This window comes from Notechis scutatus, chromosome 4 (assembly GCF_049901735.1).
Source record: "Notechis scutatus isolate UNSWTSFEM ecotype Mainland chromosome 4, rNotScu1.2, whole genome shotgun sequence".
Lineage (NCBI taxonomy): Eukaryota > Metazoa > Chordata > Lepidosauria > Squamata > Elapidae > Notechis > Notechis scutatus.
The window spans coordinates 85,398,531-85,412,483 of NC_142012.1; the positions used below are offsets into that span (position 1 = coordinate 85,398,531).

A 13,953-nucleotide genomic window follows, 5' to 3' on the forward strand; every position below is an offset into this window, starting at 1 on the left:
TATGAGATCAAATCCAGCTGGGATCAAATTAGGATTAGGCAGGCCACACTGCAGGGGTCCCATGGGCTGAAGAATGGAATTAATGACCCTGAGATCATTAAGGAGCGCCATTTGCCAGATTTCTTTTTAATGACAAAGACAGGGGTGTTGTAAGGACTGGTGGATGATTCAATATGTCCCTCTGTTAACTGTTGATGGACAAGAAGATGTAAAGCCTCCAATTTTTCTTTGGTGAGAGGCCATTGATCCACCCAAACAGGAATAGAGGTTTTAAGAGTAAGGGATAAAGGAGAAATGGACATTTAGATAGAAAAACTATGGTAGCTGAATATAAGCCTGAAATTGAGAGAGTAAATCACGTCCCCAGAGGTTACAATGTAGAGGAAGGATATAGGGTTTAAGATAAGCAGTTAAGGTAGAATGCTTAGTAGAAGCAGAGAGCCAATGAGAGCTGACCTTAGCAGGCCCCACCTACGCCCTGCACTGAAGAAGCTTCTGTGAGAGACCAAGAAGAGGGCCATTCAGAGGAACGAATAACAGAAACGTCTGCACCGGTGTCAATCAGACCATCAAAAATGCGACCATTGAGTGTGACAGAAAGAGTGGGTTTTGAAGCTTGGACAGGCTGCTGTAATGCAAACAAGGAGAGAGGTTCAAAAAGAGGCAAAATTATAAGCGTAGCCACTACTGTCCCCTTTTTTAAAGAAAAGCAACGATCCCCTATTGCAGCCAAAGCAAGATTATTAAGAGCAGAAGAATCATATAAGTAAGGAGCGGCAACCACACCCTCTATGGTAAGGGAAGAATTGGGAATAAGTAAGACAGGTGTGGAAGGAGGCAGAGGTTTGAAAAGCGTTGTAGTTAAAGGAAGAGTGAAAACAGCGCCAGGATCATCATACACAAGATCCTCTAACAGCACAACAGGAAATGTTGTGGCAGGTAATTCAGCCTTTGTGGCGGGGTTAGCTGAAGACCCCTCAATTAGTTTCCCGAAGGCTGAGCGAGAGGAGGATTAGAACGACATTGTGAAGCCCAATGATAGCCTTTCCGGCAGCGAGGACAGATGGTTTGTGGCTTAGATGAGGGAGGTGGACCTCTGGTTTGGCCACGAAGAGCGGCCCCACCCCTGGCATACGACATTGATTTTTAAAATGTCCGGGCTTGCCACAGTTAAAACAATTGCCGTTGCGTGTTACAGCAAAAGCATCGGGAGGAGAAGTGGAGGCGGAATTAGGATCCGGTAATGAAGCAGTGATAGCAGTAGCAAGCGTATTCATTTTATGAGTGGTTGTTCCTACAATTCTACAGAGTTGTAAAAACTCAGCCAATGTCACGCCTGGCTTATTAGCGACTGGCTGTAGAATTTTTTGACAGTCATGATTTGCGTTGGAAAAAGCCAATTTTATAAGTAACTCTTGTTTGGCAGTAGAATTATCTATCTGTCGATCTAGGGCTGTCTGAGGCGACTGATGAATGAAGCATATGGCTCATCAGGATTTTGCATAATTTTCAAAAATGCTTGGGTGGACTGCGAATCTGAATCATCCACTCGCTTTAAGGCATTCATAGCACATATATGAATAATGGCAAAACTGCGACGGGGGGAATTTTGTTGTTGTGCTAGAGTAGAGGATTGACCTTTTCCCATTAAATGATCTACAGTTACTCCAGCAGGCAAACCCCTACGAATTTCAGCCTCAACACCTTTTTCATATTCAGATTGCCACACAACATATTGCGCCGAGTCATAAGCATAGAGAAAAGCATTTTCCAGTCATAAAGTAACATAACAGTATTAGCGGTGACCAAAGAATCAAGTATTCCCGAGTATAAGGAGAGTGTAATCCATAAGCTGTAACTGCATCTTTTATATTTTTTAAAACTTTAAACTCAATGTTGCTGTGAACATTGCCTCCGCTGCACCAGGGATAATAGTCATAGGATAAGCAGAAGGATCTTCTGTTTCTAAAGGCAGAGGTGATGACAGAAGATTAGTTATAATACCTCCCACAGGTTTCATCGGAGAAGGGTCAGGAAGAGAAGAAGGAGCGGAAGGAGAAGGGAAAGAAATGTCAGGATACGGAGGGGGTAAGGAAGAAATTGTGTCAAGATGAGCCGCAAGAGGCTTAGTAGTTTTTGAAGGAGAAGGGAATCAGAGGAAACAGGGGAAAAGGTTTCAGGAAGAGTAGAAGGCGGATAAACAGTGGTTATAGCAGCCATTATCGCTCTCCAAGAAATGAGTATATCCATGGGAGCTCTAGGAATTTCGTGTAGATATTTCCCTAATCTTTCCCATAGAGAATGGCGGAGAGTTCCCGCAGAGGGATAGGCTGGACAATGTGCCTCTATGTAAATTATAAATTTATTTAAAGATTTCTTAGAAATAGGGTACACAGTGGTACCATTGATTTTTTGAAAGGAATTAGCCTTCTTCACCAAATCGTAAAGTTCGTCCCTATGTCCTGACGAAACCTTGGAAAGTGAGGAGCCCATTACTTACGTTCGTACGGAGCCTTTGCCAGGTGCGTAGAAATGGGAGTGAAGGCGATGCACCCCTAGACAGAAGTCACACCGTGAAACTAGAAAATTGAAGGATCCCGGACGAGCCCCCAGTTGTCGCGTCGAGCGACCGGTCCGTTGATTCAATTCTCCAGTCTGTTGCTGAATTCCTTTCAAGAAATAATTTAGCGGGACCCTCGCGGGTGAGTGCCAAGGCACAAAGAAAAAGACACAAAACAAACAGTTTCTTTAGGTGAGGAAACACATCGCGCCTGGGGCAGATGGAATGGTCCCGGCGGCCCCGATTGCTTTGCGCTGTCCCCTTTTATTGTGCTGTTTTCAAAACGGGGGTGCGGGGTGATTGCAGGAAACAAAGAAGTCACAGGGTTAATCATTACAACCAAGATACGTGACACAAAGAGCAGACTACATGACTGATAGTTTTCGGGTAGACATGTCCTAATACCAAATACACAGTTTCTAGCTGACACAGACTTTTGTAGTTAATCCTGTCAGTTTCAGTGGAATTTGCCCTGAGTGGTGTACGTGCTGGGCAAGATTTGTTCTATGGCAAAATAGCTAAGGCAGAATAGCCACACCTTACACAAGCAATTGGGGGGGAAAGAAATAGCTTCTGGTCACCTAAACAGGAGCGAAGGCAAGCAATAAGGCACTTTTTATTCATTCCACCAATACCCTCCAGAACCAGTTACAATCCCAATTCTATCAATCCAACAATATAAAGATTTAAAAGGCAATTACAAAGCACTGCATTTACTACAAACAAATTACTTTTGTGTCTATTGAATGGATCTACTTGTAATTATTTCTTTGATTAATTCTCCAACTGGGTTGGCTAAATACTTTCCATGACTGATTACAATTTAATTACTTTTTTACAAAAATTCCATCTATACAGTCAGCCTAAGAATGACTATCTTCTACAGGTGAAACTCAAAAAATTAGAATATCTTGCAAAAGTTCATTTATTTCAGTAATGCAACTTAAAAGGTGAACCTAATATATGAGATAGACTCATTACATGCAAAGCAAGATAGTTCAAGCTGTGATGTGTCATAATTGTGATGATTATGGCTTACAGCTCATGAAAAACCCAAATCCACAATCTCAGAAAATTAGAATATTACATGCAATCAATAAAACAAGGATTGTACATAGAACTATATCGCACCCCTGAAAAGTATAAGCATGCATCTGTACTCAGTACTTGGTTTGGGCCCCTTTTGCAGCAATTACTGCCTCAATGTGGCTTGGCATGGAAGCTATCAGCCTGTGGTATTGCTGAGGTGTTATGGAAGACCAGGATGCTCTTCTGCATTGTTCGGTCTCATGTCTCTCATTTCTCTTGGCAATGCCCCATAGATTCTCTATGGGGTTCAGGTCGGGCGAGTTTGCTGGCCAATCAAGCACAGTAATCCCATGATTGAACCAGGTTTTGGTGCTTTTGGCAGTGTGGGCAGGTGCCAAGTCCTGCTGGAAAATGAAGTCAGCATCCCCATAAAGCTAGTCTGCGGAAGGAAGCATGAAGTGCTCCAAAATCTCCTGGTAGATGGCTGTGTTGATCCTGGACTTAATGAAGCACAGTGGACCAACACCAGCAGATGACATGGCTCCCTAAATCAACACAGACTGTGGAAACTTCACACTGGACTTCAAGTATCTTGCAGTGTGTGCCTCTCCATTCTTCCTCCAGACTCTGGGTCCTTGGTTTCCAAATGAGATGCAAAAGTTGCTCTCATCAGAAAAGAAGACTTTGGACCACTGAGCAACAGACCAGTTCTGTTTTTCTTTAGCCCAGGTAAGACGCTTCTGATGTTGTTTGTTGTTCAGGAGCAACTTGACAAGAGAAATACGACATTTGAAGCCCATGTCCAGGATCTGTCTGTGTGTGGTGGCTCTTGATGCACTGACTCCAGCCTCAGTCCACTCCTTGTGAAAGTCCCCAACACTTTTGAATGGCCTTTTCCTGACAATCCTCTCCAGGCTGCAATCATCCCTTGCTGCTTGTGCATCTTTTTCTTCCACACTTTTCCCTTCCACATAACTTTCTATTAATGTGCAATATAGCACTTTGGGAACATCCAACTTCTTTTGCAATTACCTTTTGAGGCTTTCCCTCCTTATGGAGGGTGTCAATGATGGTTTTCTGCACAACTGTCAGGTCAGCAGTCTTTCCCATGATTGTGATTCCTACTGAACCAGACTGAGAGACCATTTAAAGGCTCAGGAACCCTTTGCAGGTGTTATGGCTTCATTAGCTGATTAGAGTGGCACACTTTGAGCCTAGAATATTGAACCTTTTCACAATATTCTGATTTTCTGAGATTGTGGGAGTTTTCATAATCATCACAATTATGACAAATCATGGCTTGAACTATCTTGCTTTGCGTGTAATGAGCCTATCTCATATATTAGTTTCACCTTTTAAGTTGCATTACTGAAATAAAATGAACTTTTGCACATATTCTAATTTTTTGCGTTTCACCTGTAGGTATCAGTTACAAAAACATTTGACAATTGCTTTCTGGAAACAGAGCCAAGTTCAGTTTTGGAAACACAAAAGAGTCAGGGCTGTTCCATGTCAAATGGATTCAGCAACTCAATAAGCAAATTTTGCATTGCAAAACTTTATTAAAGATCTGGGAAACTGATTGGGAGTTTCCCCACATATGAATGCAAATATAAATACTCTCCAATATCCGTAGCAGACTTCCACAAAAAGGGAGCTGAAAGAAGCCTTCCTTTAAGTCAAAGCCTCTTCTTTGAGGAAAGTTTGAGGAATGCTGGGAGCTGAACTCTACACATCTTTATTTATTTTATTTGTCAATCACTCACAAGATAATAGGTATAAGTATAAATATAAGAATACAGGAAATAGGTATGAATAAATGGGGACAATAGGACAGGGACCATAGGCCCGATTGTGCACTTATGCACGCCCCTTACAGACCTCTTAGGAATGGGGTGAAATCAATAGTGGATAGTTTAAGGTTAAAGGAGTGGGGATTAGAGGATGTAACAACAGAATCAGGCAGTGCATTCCAGGCATTGACCACTCTGTTGTTGAAGTCGTACTTTCTGCAATCGAGTTTGAAGCCGTTTACATTGAGTTTGTATCTGTTGTGTGCTCTTGTATTGTTGCAGTTGAAGCAGAAATAGTCATTGACTGGTAGGACATTGTGGCAGATAATTTTGTGTAAATCCAACCATAGGTGGCACAGTTCAAGGTTGTCCAAGCCCAAAATTTCAAACCTGGTGATATAGAGCAGAGGTCTCCAACCTTAGCAACTTTAAGACTTGTGGACTTCAACTCCCAGAATTCCTCAGCCAGCTGGCTGAGGAATTCTGGAGTTGAAGTCCACAAGTCTTAAAGTTGCTAAGGTTGGAGACCTCTGAATAGTGTATTCTGCTGCTACAGAGGAGTGTAGTACTCTTCTCGTGAAATACTTCTGGACTCGCTCAATTGTATTAATGTCCAATATACAGTGTGGATTCCAGACAGATGAGCTGTATTTTGTTTGTCAGTTGCACTCTGACAATAAAGGTAATAAGTACTGAAGTATTGAAGATTGGTCTACCAAAGGTTTTGTATGCTCTAGTTAGCAATTCGATATTTCTGGAGAAGCTTCAATAAGATTAGATTTACAACCCTTAATGCCTTTTTGGCAATGCTGTTACAGTGAGCTCTGGCGCTTAGGTCGTTTGATATGAGTGCTCCAAGGTCCTTGACAGAGCGAGAGTCGTCAATACTGACTCCTTTTCACAGTGGTCTCGTCTGGACATGGGATCGTCCTAGTGGATGAACTTTGCCAGGATCTATATTTGGGCTAGTGCCCCGTTCCTGGTCTTAATAGCTCAGCCAGCTGCTTTCAATACCACGGAGGGTTACTTGCTTTTCATCTTTATCAAGTTGTGAGCAGACGTGTCGGTTGCAGTGCTCACACACACACACACACCGGGAGCGAGAGAGAGAGAGAGAGAGAGAGAGAGATGCCCAAGTTGAACACATAAAATAAGCATCCGAGCTCGCTGTGCTTTCCAGGAGGCTACGGCGGAACGAGTGAGACTCGCTTCCTTCTGGCTTGACAAGCACAGCAGGGGCTTGGAGCGTTTGGCGCCCCCTCGCGGCGCAAGCTGTTTCCGGGTCAGTCCTGAGGACAGCGGCTCTCTTCAGAAAAACTCTATGGCCGATCAGAAGTCATCCAGCCTTCAGCTTTGACCCGGCGCTCGCCCTTGAGAGACGCGATGGCCTCTGTCGTTGCTCGGGGCCGTCTCTGCGCCCTCCTCCGCCCGTTCGCCTGGCCGGGAGATGGCAGCCGCCGCCTCGGTCCGTGAGTACCTCTGCGTCTCGGGCGGTGAAGGGAGGCGGGCCTTGAAGCTTGGGCTCAGGAAGGGACAGACGAGGGGGGGGGGGGCGCCTTGCGGAGGTCGGCTGTTGAAGTCCTCCAGGCTTAAAGTTGCCAAGGTTGGAGACCCCTGCCCTGGAGGGCTGCAGCCCGCCTTGTGGGGCTCCCGTCTGCTTCCGAAGCGTGTTGTGTGGCAGGGGCATTAGGCCGCTCCTTTGTCATAGCAGAGACGTCAAACTCGGCTCCTTCTCCGGACCGGACCGGTTAATACAAGGGTCTTTCAAACTTGGTCAATTTAAGACTTGTGGACTTCAACTCCCAGAATTCCTGAGCTAACGTGACTGGAGGAAGAATTCTGGAAACTGAAGTCCACAAGTCTTCAAGCTGTCAAGTTTGAAGACCCCTTGGGTTAATATGAAAAAAAAGCAATTTTGAGGAATTGAAAAGTGCAGCTGTGGCCCTTGAGCAGCCCTTTGCCTATGGTGCACTGCCCTTTGGCGGTTCTCCCGCACCCTTTCTGTCCTCCTGTTGAGGTTTGTGCAGGAGGCCTTTCTGAAAAGTCTCAGCCGGGGATGGGTGAGGCGTCTGGGTTTCTGATTTTGTACCTGGTCAATATAGGACTAATTGATCTTTAATGGCGTTGGCGTGTAATAGAAGTAGGGCGTTGCAGTGATGCCCCAATACTGTTCCAAAGCATAACTAGTTTAACGGGAGATGTGGGGTCAGGTAGCCAAAACAAAAGGGATTAGGACAACTTAACAAAAATACATGTAAATGAAGACTCAATCTTCCAGGCCAAAAGTATTTAATAAATATTTGGTCTAGCTGCCATGATTTAACCTTCTAAGATAAAAATAATAATAATAATACAGAAATACTCACAATTGAAGAGTGGATTGTGAAGATGCTAGAGCATGCTAAAATGGTTTAAATTGATTTTGGGAAGGAACAATAACTGCTTTGATAAAAGACTGAAAACACTTCATGGACTTTTTTTTTTTAAACTGAAAATGGACGCAAATGAGTTAGTGATGTCAGGATTTACTGATTTAAAAATGTGGCTTATGGGAAGATAAAAACCAAGATTGAGAAGGAGGAAATGGTAATCATGCTAATAACTGCTTTAAAGAAAATCAGAAGTCACTTTAGATATTTTCCTTTTTATTTTCTTTCTGTTTTTCACTATATATTACATACTTTACTTTATACTTTATATTATATATTTAATATGTATGCTTCTTTTTAAGTTTCTGTAGTTTCTATTGTGTAAAATTCTATTTTCAATGTAATTAAAAGTAACCTTGATCACTTTCATTAGCAGACCAATCTTAAATATCCCGTCTGAATTTACTCTAAGATGACATTAAATAATGGATTCATATATTCTTTTAATACAAATTAATATAGGTTTTTATTCCATATTACCTTGTTGATATAGTCAGTGAAAATAAAGTGTGATCTAGTGTTTAAGGCATCAGACTAAAAAACTGGAGACTGTGAGTTATTGTCCTGCCTTAGCCATGAAAGTCAGTTGGCTACTTTGGGCCAAACCCTCTCTCAGCCCAAATCACCTCACAGGATGGTTGTTGTGGGGAAAATAGGAGAAAGAAGATTTGTTGGATATATTCACTACCTTGACTCATTTGTAAAACTCAGGATGTGTGTGTGTGTGTATATATATATATATAAATAATAAAATAATCAGACTTTATCATCTGCACTGCACATTTTTTCTCTACACTATTTTTGAGTTGTTGCTCTTTCTGCTTTTAGCTTCAGAGCTGCCCAAACATCTGCTTCCAGGGTCATACCCCAAGACTCCACAAGAGCAGGCAGCTGCTGCAAAGAAATACAACCTGACACTGGAGGACTATCAGACATATGCAGATGATGGTGTAGGGTACGTTTATTTGTATATGCAAGAAACCAAATATTATCTACAAAGATAGGAACAAATAATGTGATATTAGAATTGTGGAGCGTTGACTATATATGCTTATCAGACCCTCATAATTGACTTTCATAGTTGGCATTCATTGGGAAATTAATATATATATATATAAAAATCTAGATTAAAGGGAGATTTAAATTTGGAAGGAATAGTGGAATCACATCTGCAACATTATTTAAATCAGAAATATAAATGTGTACTTAGCAGTTTGTGTATTATTTCCAATGGTATATATACATATGGTATATACATATACCAAGTATGCTGATCTAAATCATGGAAGGTCCTGTTACCCTCACCAAGCATTTGTAACAACAGTGTGTTAATCAGTATGGCTTGCTTTAGAATTTAACTGTTAATCAGTTAATTAATTCGTTAATATGGCTTGCCTTAGAATCAAATTGGGACCCATTCTAGCCCTGTGGTTTCAAAAAACAACTGATAAATTTTCTTCTGTTTCATCAAGTGATAAATATCCTGTGTTTCTTTGCTGAACAATTATAATGTTGGAACAAGACTATATCATGTTGAATTTGCAACCAAGGAGGGGAAATGTACTAGTTTGATAGTGGAGACATCCCTAGTAGGAATGTTTTTTTAAGATAAATGTGTAAGATACTCAAATGTTGGTTGATTATATTAATTACTTTCTCCTCAATTTTTGAGGACTTAATTCATCCAGCAGTTAATTAGTCTATAATAGGGATAGGCAGTATGTTTGTGATACTTAAAAATGCACAATTCAACCTGCAAGAGACAGAGAAACATGGTAGTGTTATACTCCTGTCACTTGCAGCCCTCTTGACCAGTTATTAAGTTTAGCAGACAGATTATTATTTTTTTCTTATTTTAAATCACTAGTAAATTGTATTGTTATTTGTTGATTTAAGCACTGAAAAGATTTAGGAACAACCTGGGTCCATAAAATGTTTGCTGGTGGTCTAAAACTCTGTTCTCATATTTTCATAGTTATGGTGATTATCCCAAACTCCCAGATCAATCCGCACAAGCAAAAGATCCTTGGTATGAGTGGGATTACCGTGAACTGAGGCGCAATTTTGGAGAACCAGTAAGAAGAAGAATTAATTTGGGGTCTACCTATTTTTCAATTCAGTTTGTAATCCAGAATCCCATATTAAAATTAATGGCATATCTGAGTGCAATAATATATTTGGTAAAAAGTTCAATCCTTCCGTGAGTCCAATACTCAAGCATATTCTCTATTTCTGTTTCTCTGATATACTTTAAATCAGCACTGAAATCCCTACTTTGATTCTGGTATTGACAATACTACTATGTCCTTATTAAACTTGACCAAAAGTTATTTATTGGCCAGCTATTGGCCTGTTACATTTTGACTCAGAAGCAATATAAACAATAAAGTGATGACTTCAATATGCTATTCTAGTATTGAAGTGTCTTTAGCAAATATTTTGTCAAACAACATTTCAGCTTACACCTACTTCTTGAGTTACAACTGTAATGGAGCCTACCTATGATGGTCATAGAGTGGATCAATCATCATGGTTTGCTTTTGGTAAAACCAGTGAATCCCAGTTTTCAGCAAAACTGTCATAAAATACGGCCATGTGATTGTGGGATGCTGCCATAAATTTGGCCTGATTGCCTATCGCCTGAAGTGTGTTTACATGATTTGCGGGATGACCATCGGAACTGTGAATCCAGGTTGTAAATATCTCCCAAGTTGGTGTGTTGGAACTTTGAATGATCATTAAGCAACTGGTCGTAAGTCAAGGACTATCTGTACCTGTTTTATTTCATTAATTGAAGCCAACTTTAGATCTTTACTTAGTGATAAGAGTTTCTTCAGAATTCAAAGAAACTTTATAAGTAAAATGGGATAACTGGGGTTTTTTATTGAGAAGTACTGATTAATAATATCTTCAGCAGCAACTTTGTAGACACCTTCTTTTATTTTAACAATTGTACAAAGAAATCAGTATAACGAATCTGTTACTGCAGTATTTAATCCTGTCTCTTCTTATCTTTTTTTTAATCAGTTGCACCGGAACTTCGATTTATTTGTACGGTCACGGGTTGATACGTCCCCGACTCCCGTTCCCTGGCATGTCATGAAGATGTATTTTTGGGGGTTTATTGGAATCACGTTAGTCATGGCTTTTGTTGGTGAAATGTTTCCAGCATACCGACCTGTGGTAAGTTCTGAATCTATATTTTTTTCAAGAGATCTTGAATCTCTGTAGTTGGGGAGATCTGCAAAAATTCCTGCCTAAATTCTAGTGCCTCATACAATTCCGGAAAAAGGAAACATTCTCTCATCTATTAAAATCATTTTAACTAGAATCTTTGAATTCCCTATTAGTTGTGTATAGTTTCAAGAAGTAGGACAGTGGTAGAATATGGCATTACTTTTTTTTTTTCAGTTGTGGGGGGTGTCTTTGGTAGATATGAATGCATAAGATTTAATCCAGTCAAGAAGAGCTGCTGTTGTTAAAAGGGAGAGACATGGGTAGACGTTATTCAACATAGATGCCTTCCCAATTTTGAGAGAAGAGAAGAGAAGAGAAGAGAAGAGAAGAGAAGAGAAGAAGAAGAGAAGAGAAGAGACTTTCCAAATGCAACTAAATCAGTTGGTTTAGGGTACCCACTGTGGGCAATATTCGCTTCACTGAACATAGCAAGTTGATCCAGAAAATTCAGCCCATGGTCCCAAAAAACAAACCTCTCACGTGAATACCATTTTAGAGCAATTTTTTTACTACTACTGGTAGCTGAATTTTTGTTCTCTTTAAGATTTGATGCTAATTGTCCTTTGCACATTTTTTAACTTTGTGCATAAGAAATAAGTGACTTTGTTTTGTAAAGAACTTGTTTCTGAATTTGAAATTTTTTAAACTTCACATTTAATTCAAGAATGTTTTCTTTATTGGTGGGGAAATAGAATCTTGGAATTACCAGTATAAGTTTCTTTCTGTGATAAATGGAAAGTATCCCGCTTCTTTGGATGAAAAAAATTTACTAATAGAAAGAATAATGCATAGTTTTTTAGATTATTTTTTTTTAAGATCTTGAATTCTGGGTACAATGAGTATATTCTATTATTTTATTTATTCTTCTCTTTAAAATTACAGTATAATCCCTGCATCATTTTAAAGTTGTCAGTTCCTGCGATGCTACAGCCCAAAGTATTCCAGAGACTTCTGCCTCATGTAGAAAATTTATGCACGTCTGATTTACTTAAAACTTGCCTCAGACTTCACTCACTCAAACAACAGCTTACAGTTTGTTCACCATTGTGATAACTGAGAGCAGAAATGAAATAACAGACTTGATATTCTGAAAACACGTAACTGGCTTTTATTGAGATTGATACTGCAGTAACGATCACCTTTAACTCACACTGGACACAGTATGAGGAAAAGGGGATGCCCTTTCCAGTAAGACCCACATATTTATACCCATAAATGGTTACATAAACAGTTACACAACACATCTTGCTTTCCAAATCAAAATTACATAAAATCCCATAGGAAAGTTGTGGGTCTTTCCACAAAATTTCCCGCACTTGACCTTGGAAACTGATTAATATTCTTTATTCAGATTTATCTTCAGATTTCCTGTTATTCAAATACCAGAAGATTATAAGAAGGTTATTAATATCTTTTAATGTGACTTATAATGTCAAAGCGCCCCAGCACATATCTCTAATTTATGCAAAGTACATAGTTTTGCAATCTTGTATAATTTCTAACAGAAAACACATTGCATAAATGTTCTGAACTTTAAAAGTTCAGACTGCAAACACAAAATGGCTTCAGTTCGGCTCTTTATATTCTCAGGTGTAATAACCAAATTTTCACCTATAACAACCATTCATACCCAGGTGTCTCTTGCAGAAACAGGAGTGTCAAATTCGTATTGTCATGGCCTTGTGACATATCACAACTTTTTTCCCCTTCACTAAACCGGGCGTGGCCAGCATATTTGCCCATAGACCCTGAGTTTGACAGCCCTAATCTACAGTGTTGAATGTGTCAGGATTGCTACTGGGACTGAAGATCAATGCCTTCTTCACTCTCCAGCATTCTCATTGAAGTCTGTCCTGAGGCTGGTTGTAGGATCTCCTTCCTGTTGCTCAGCAATATGGACCTGGTTGTGCTCTATGAAGAAGGAATCCTCTTCCTCCTCCATATCAAATTTCACTTCAGATACTGCATCACATCAGCGGGCAATAATTTTTTAAATAGAGTGAATAATGGTACCAGATTTAATTCTGGTTATTTGCACTTTCTGGTATGAGATTCTTTATTTTAAGAATTACATGTTATTAATTGATTCTTACTGTCTCCTTTCATTTCAGGGACCAAAGCAGTTTCCTTATAATAATCTAGATTTGGAGAACAGAGCAGAACCCAATACTGAACCAACGCCAGTGAAGCACTATGAGATTTAAAAGTATCTGGACTTGCAGGACTTTTTTGTTTTGTTTTGACTTTGGTAGACCTATATTTTACCTAATTCTTGTTTAAAGATTGTCATGAAAAAGCAATGATGCTTCTTTCTATGTGTAACCTGTATCCTATCATTTTTTTCATAAAGAGAGAAGAAGAATTACAGAATGTTGGGTCATTATGTATTGGACATGAGAAGTCTGAATGGCTTAAGAAAAGAAAAATAAATGTAATTATATACAAATGTATGAGTTAATTGAGTTTTGCACTTGTTAATTCTTCCTAGCAGTGGGAATATATCCTTGGGCTTCACTTAATAAATCAGAGGTACAGTAATTTATGTGAATCCTTTTAATCTTTCAGTATTCCTGCATCAATATGATCTAAAATGTAATCAGACTTCCACATATCCTAAAACAAAATAAAGTAGCCAATTAAACAAATGAGTCAAAATAATGGAAGAAAAGTAAAAAACATATTTTTTCATTTATTCATTGAGAAAAATTATTCAAAGCTACATATTTTAAGCACCACTGTTTCAGTTGCTTCAGATTTAAGATCATATCTACTTGAAAGAATACCCAGTAACAATTATCTGTTAGGTAAATGTAAAATAGATTAATTCTTGTTTTAGGTACTTTTTAAAAACCATCTCTTATGCTGGTTATTGATTGCTTGTGCATTTTGGCCAGAGACCAGTTTT

At 39.6% G+C, this 13,953-nt stretch overlaps 1 protein-coding gene across 1 annotated transcript; it reads left to right on the forward strand.

The window, feature by feature from the left end:
• The first annotated feature begins 6,686 nt into the window (after positions 1–6,686).
• NDUFB8 (NADH:ubiquinone oxidoreductase subunit B8) lies at positions 6,687–13,506 on the forward strand. The gene is made up of 5 exons (XM_026672782.2): positions 6,687–6,847; positions 8,640–8,766; positions 9,787–9,886; positions 10,839–10,994; positions 13,160–13,506. Exons 1-5 carry the CDS (start codon positions 6,766–6,768, stop codon positions 13,250–13,252), a joined length of 558 nt encoding a protein of 185 aa, XP_026528567.1. The 5' UTR covers positions 6,687–6,765; the 3' UTR covers positions 13,253–13,506.
• Positions 13,507–13,953: the final 447 nt, after the last annotated feature.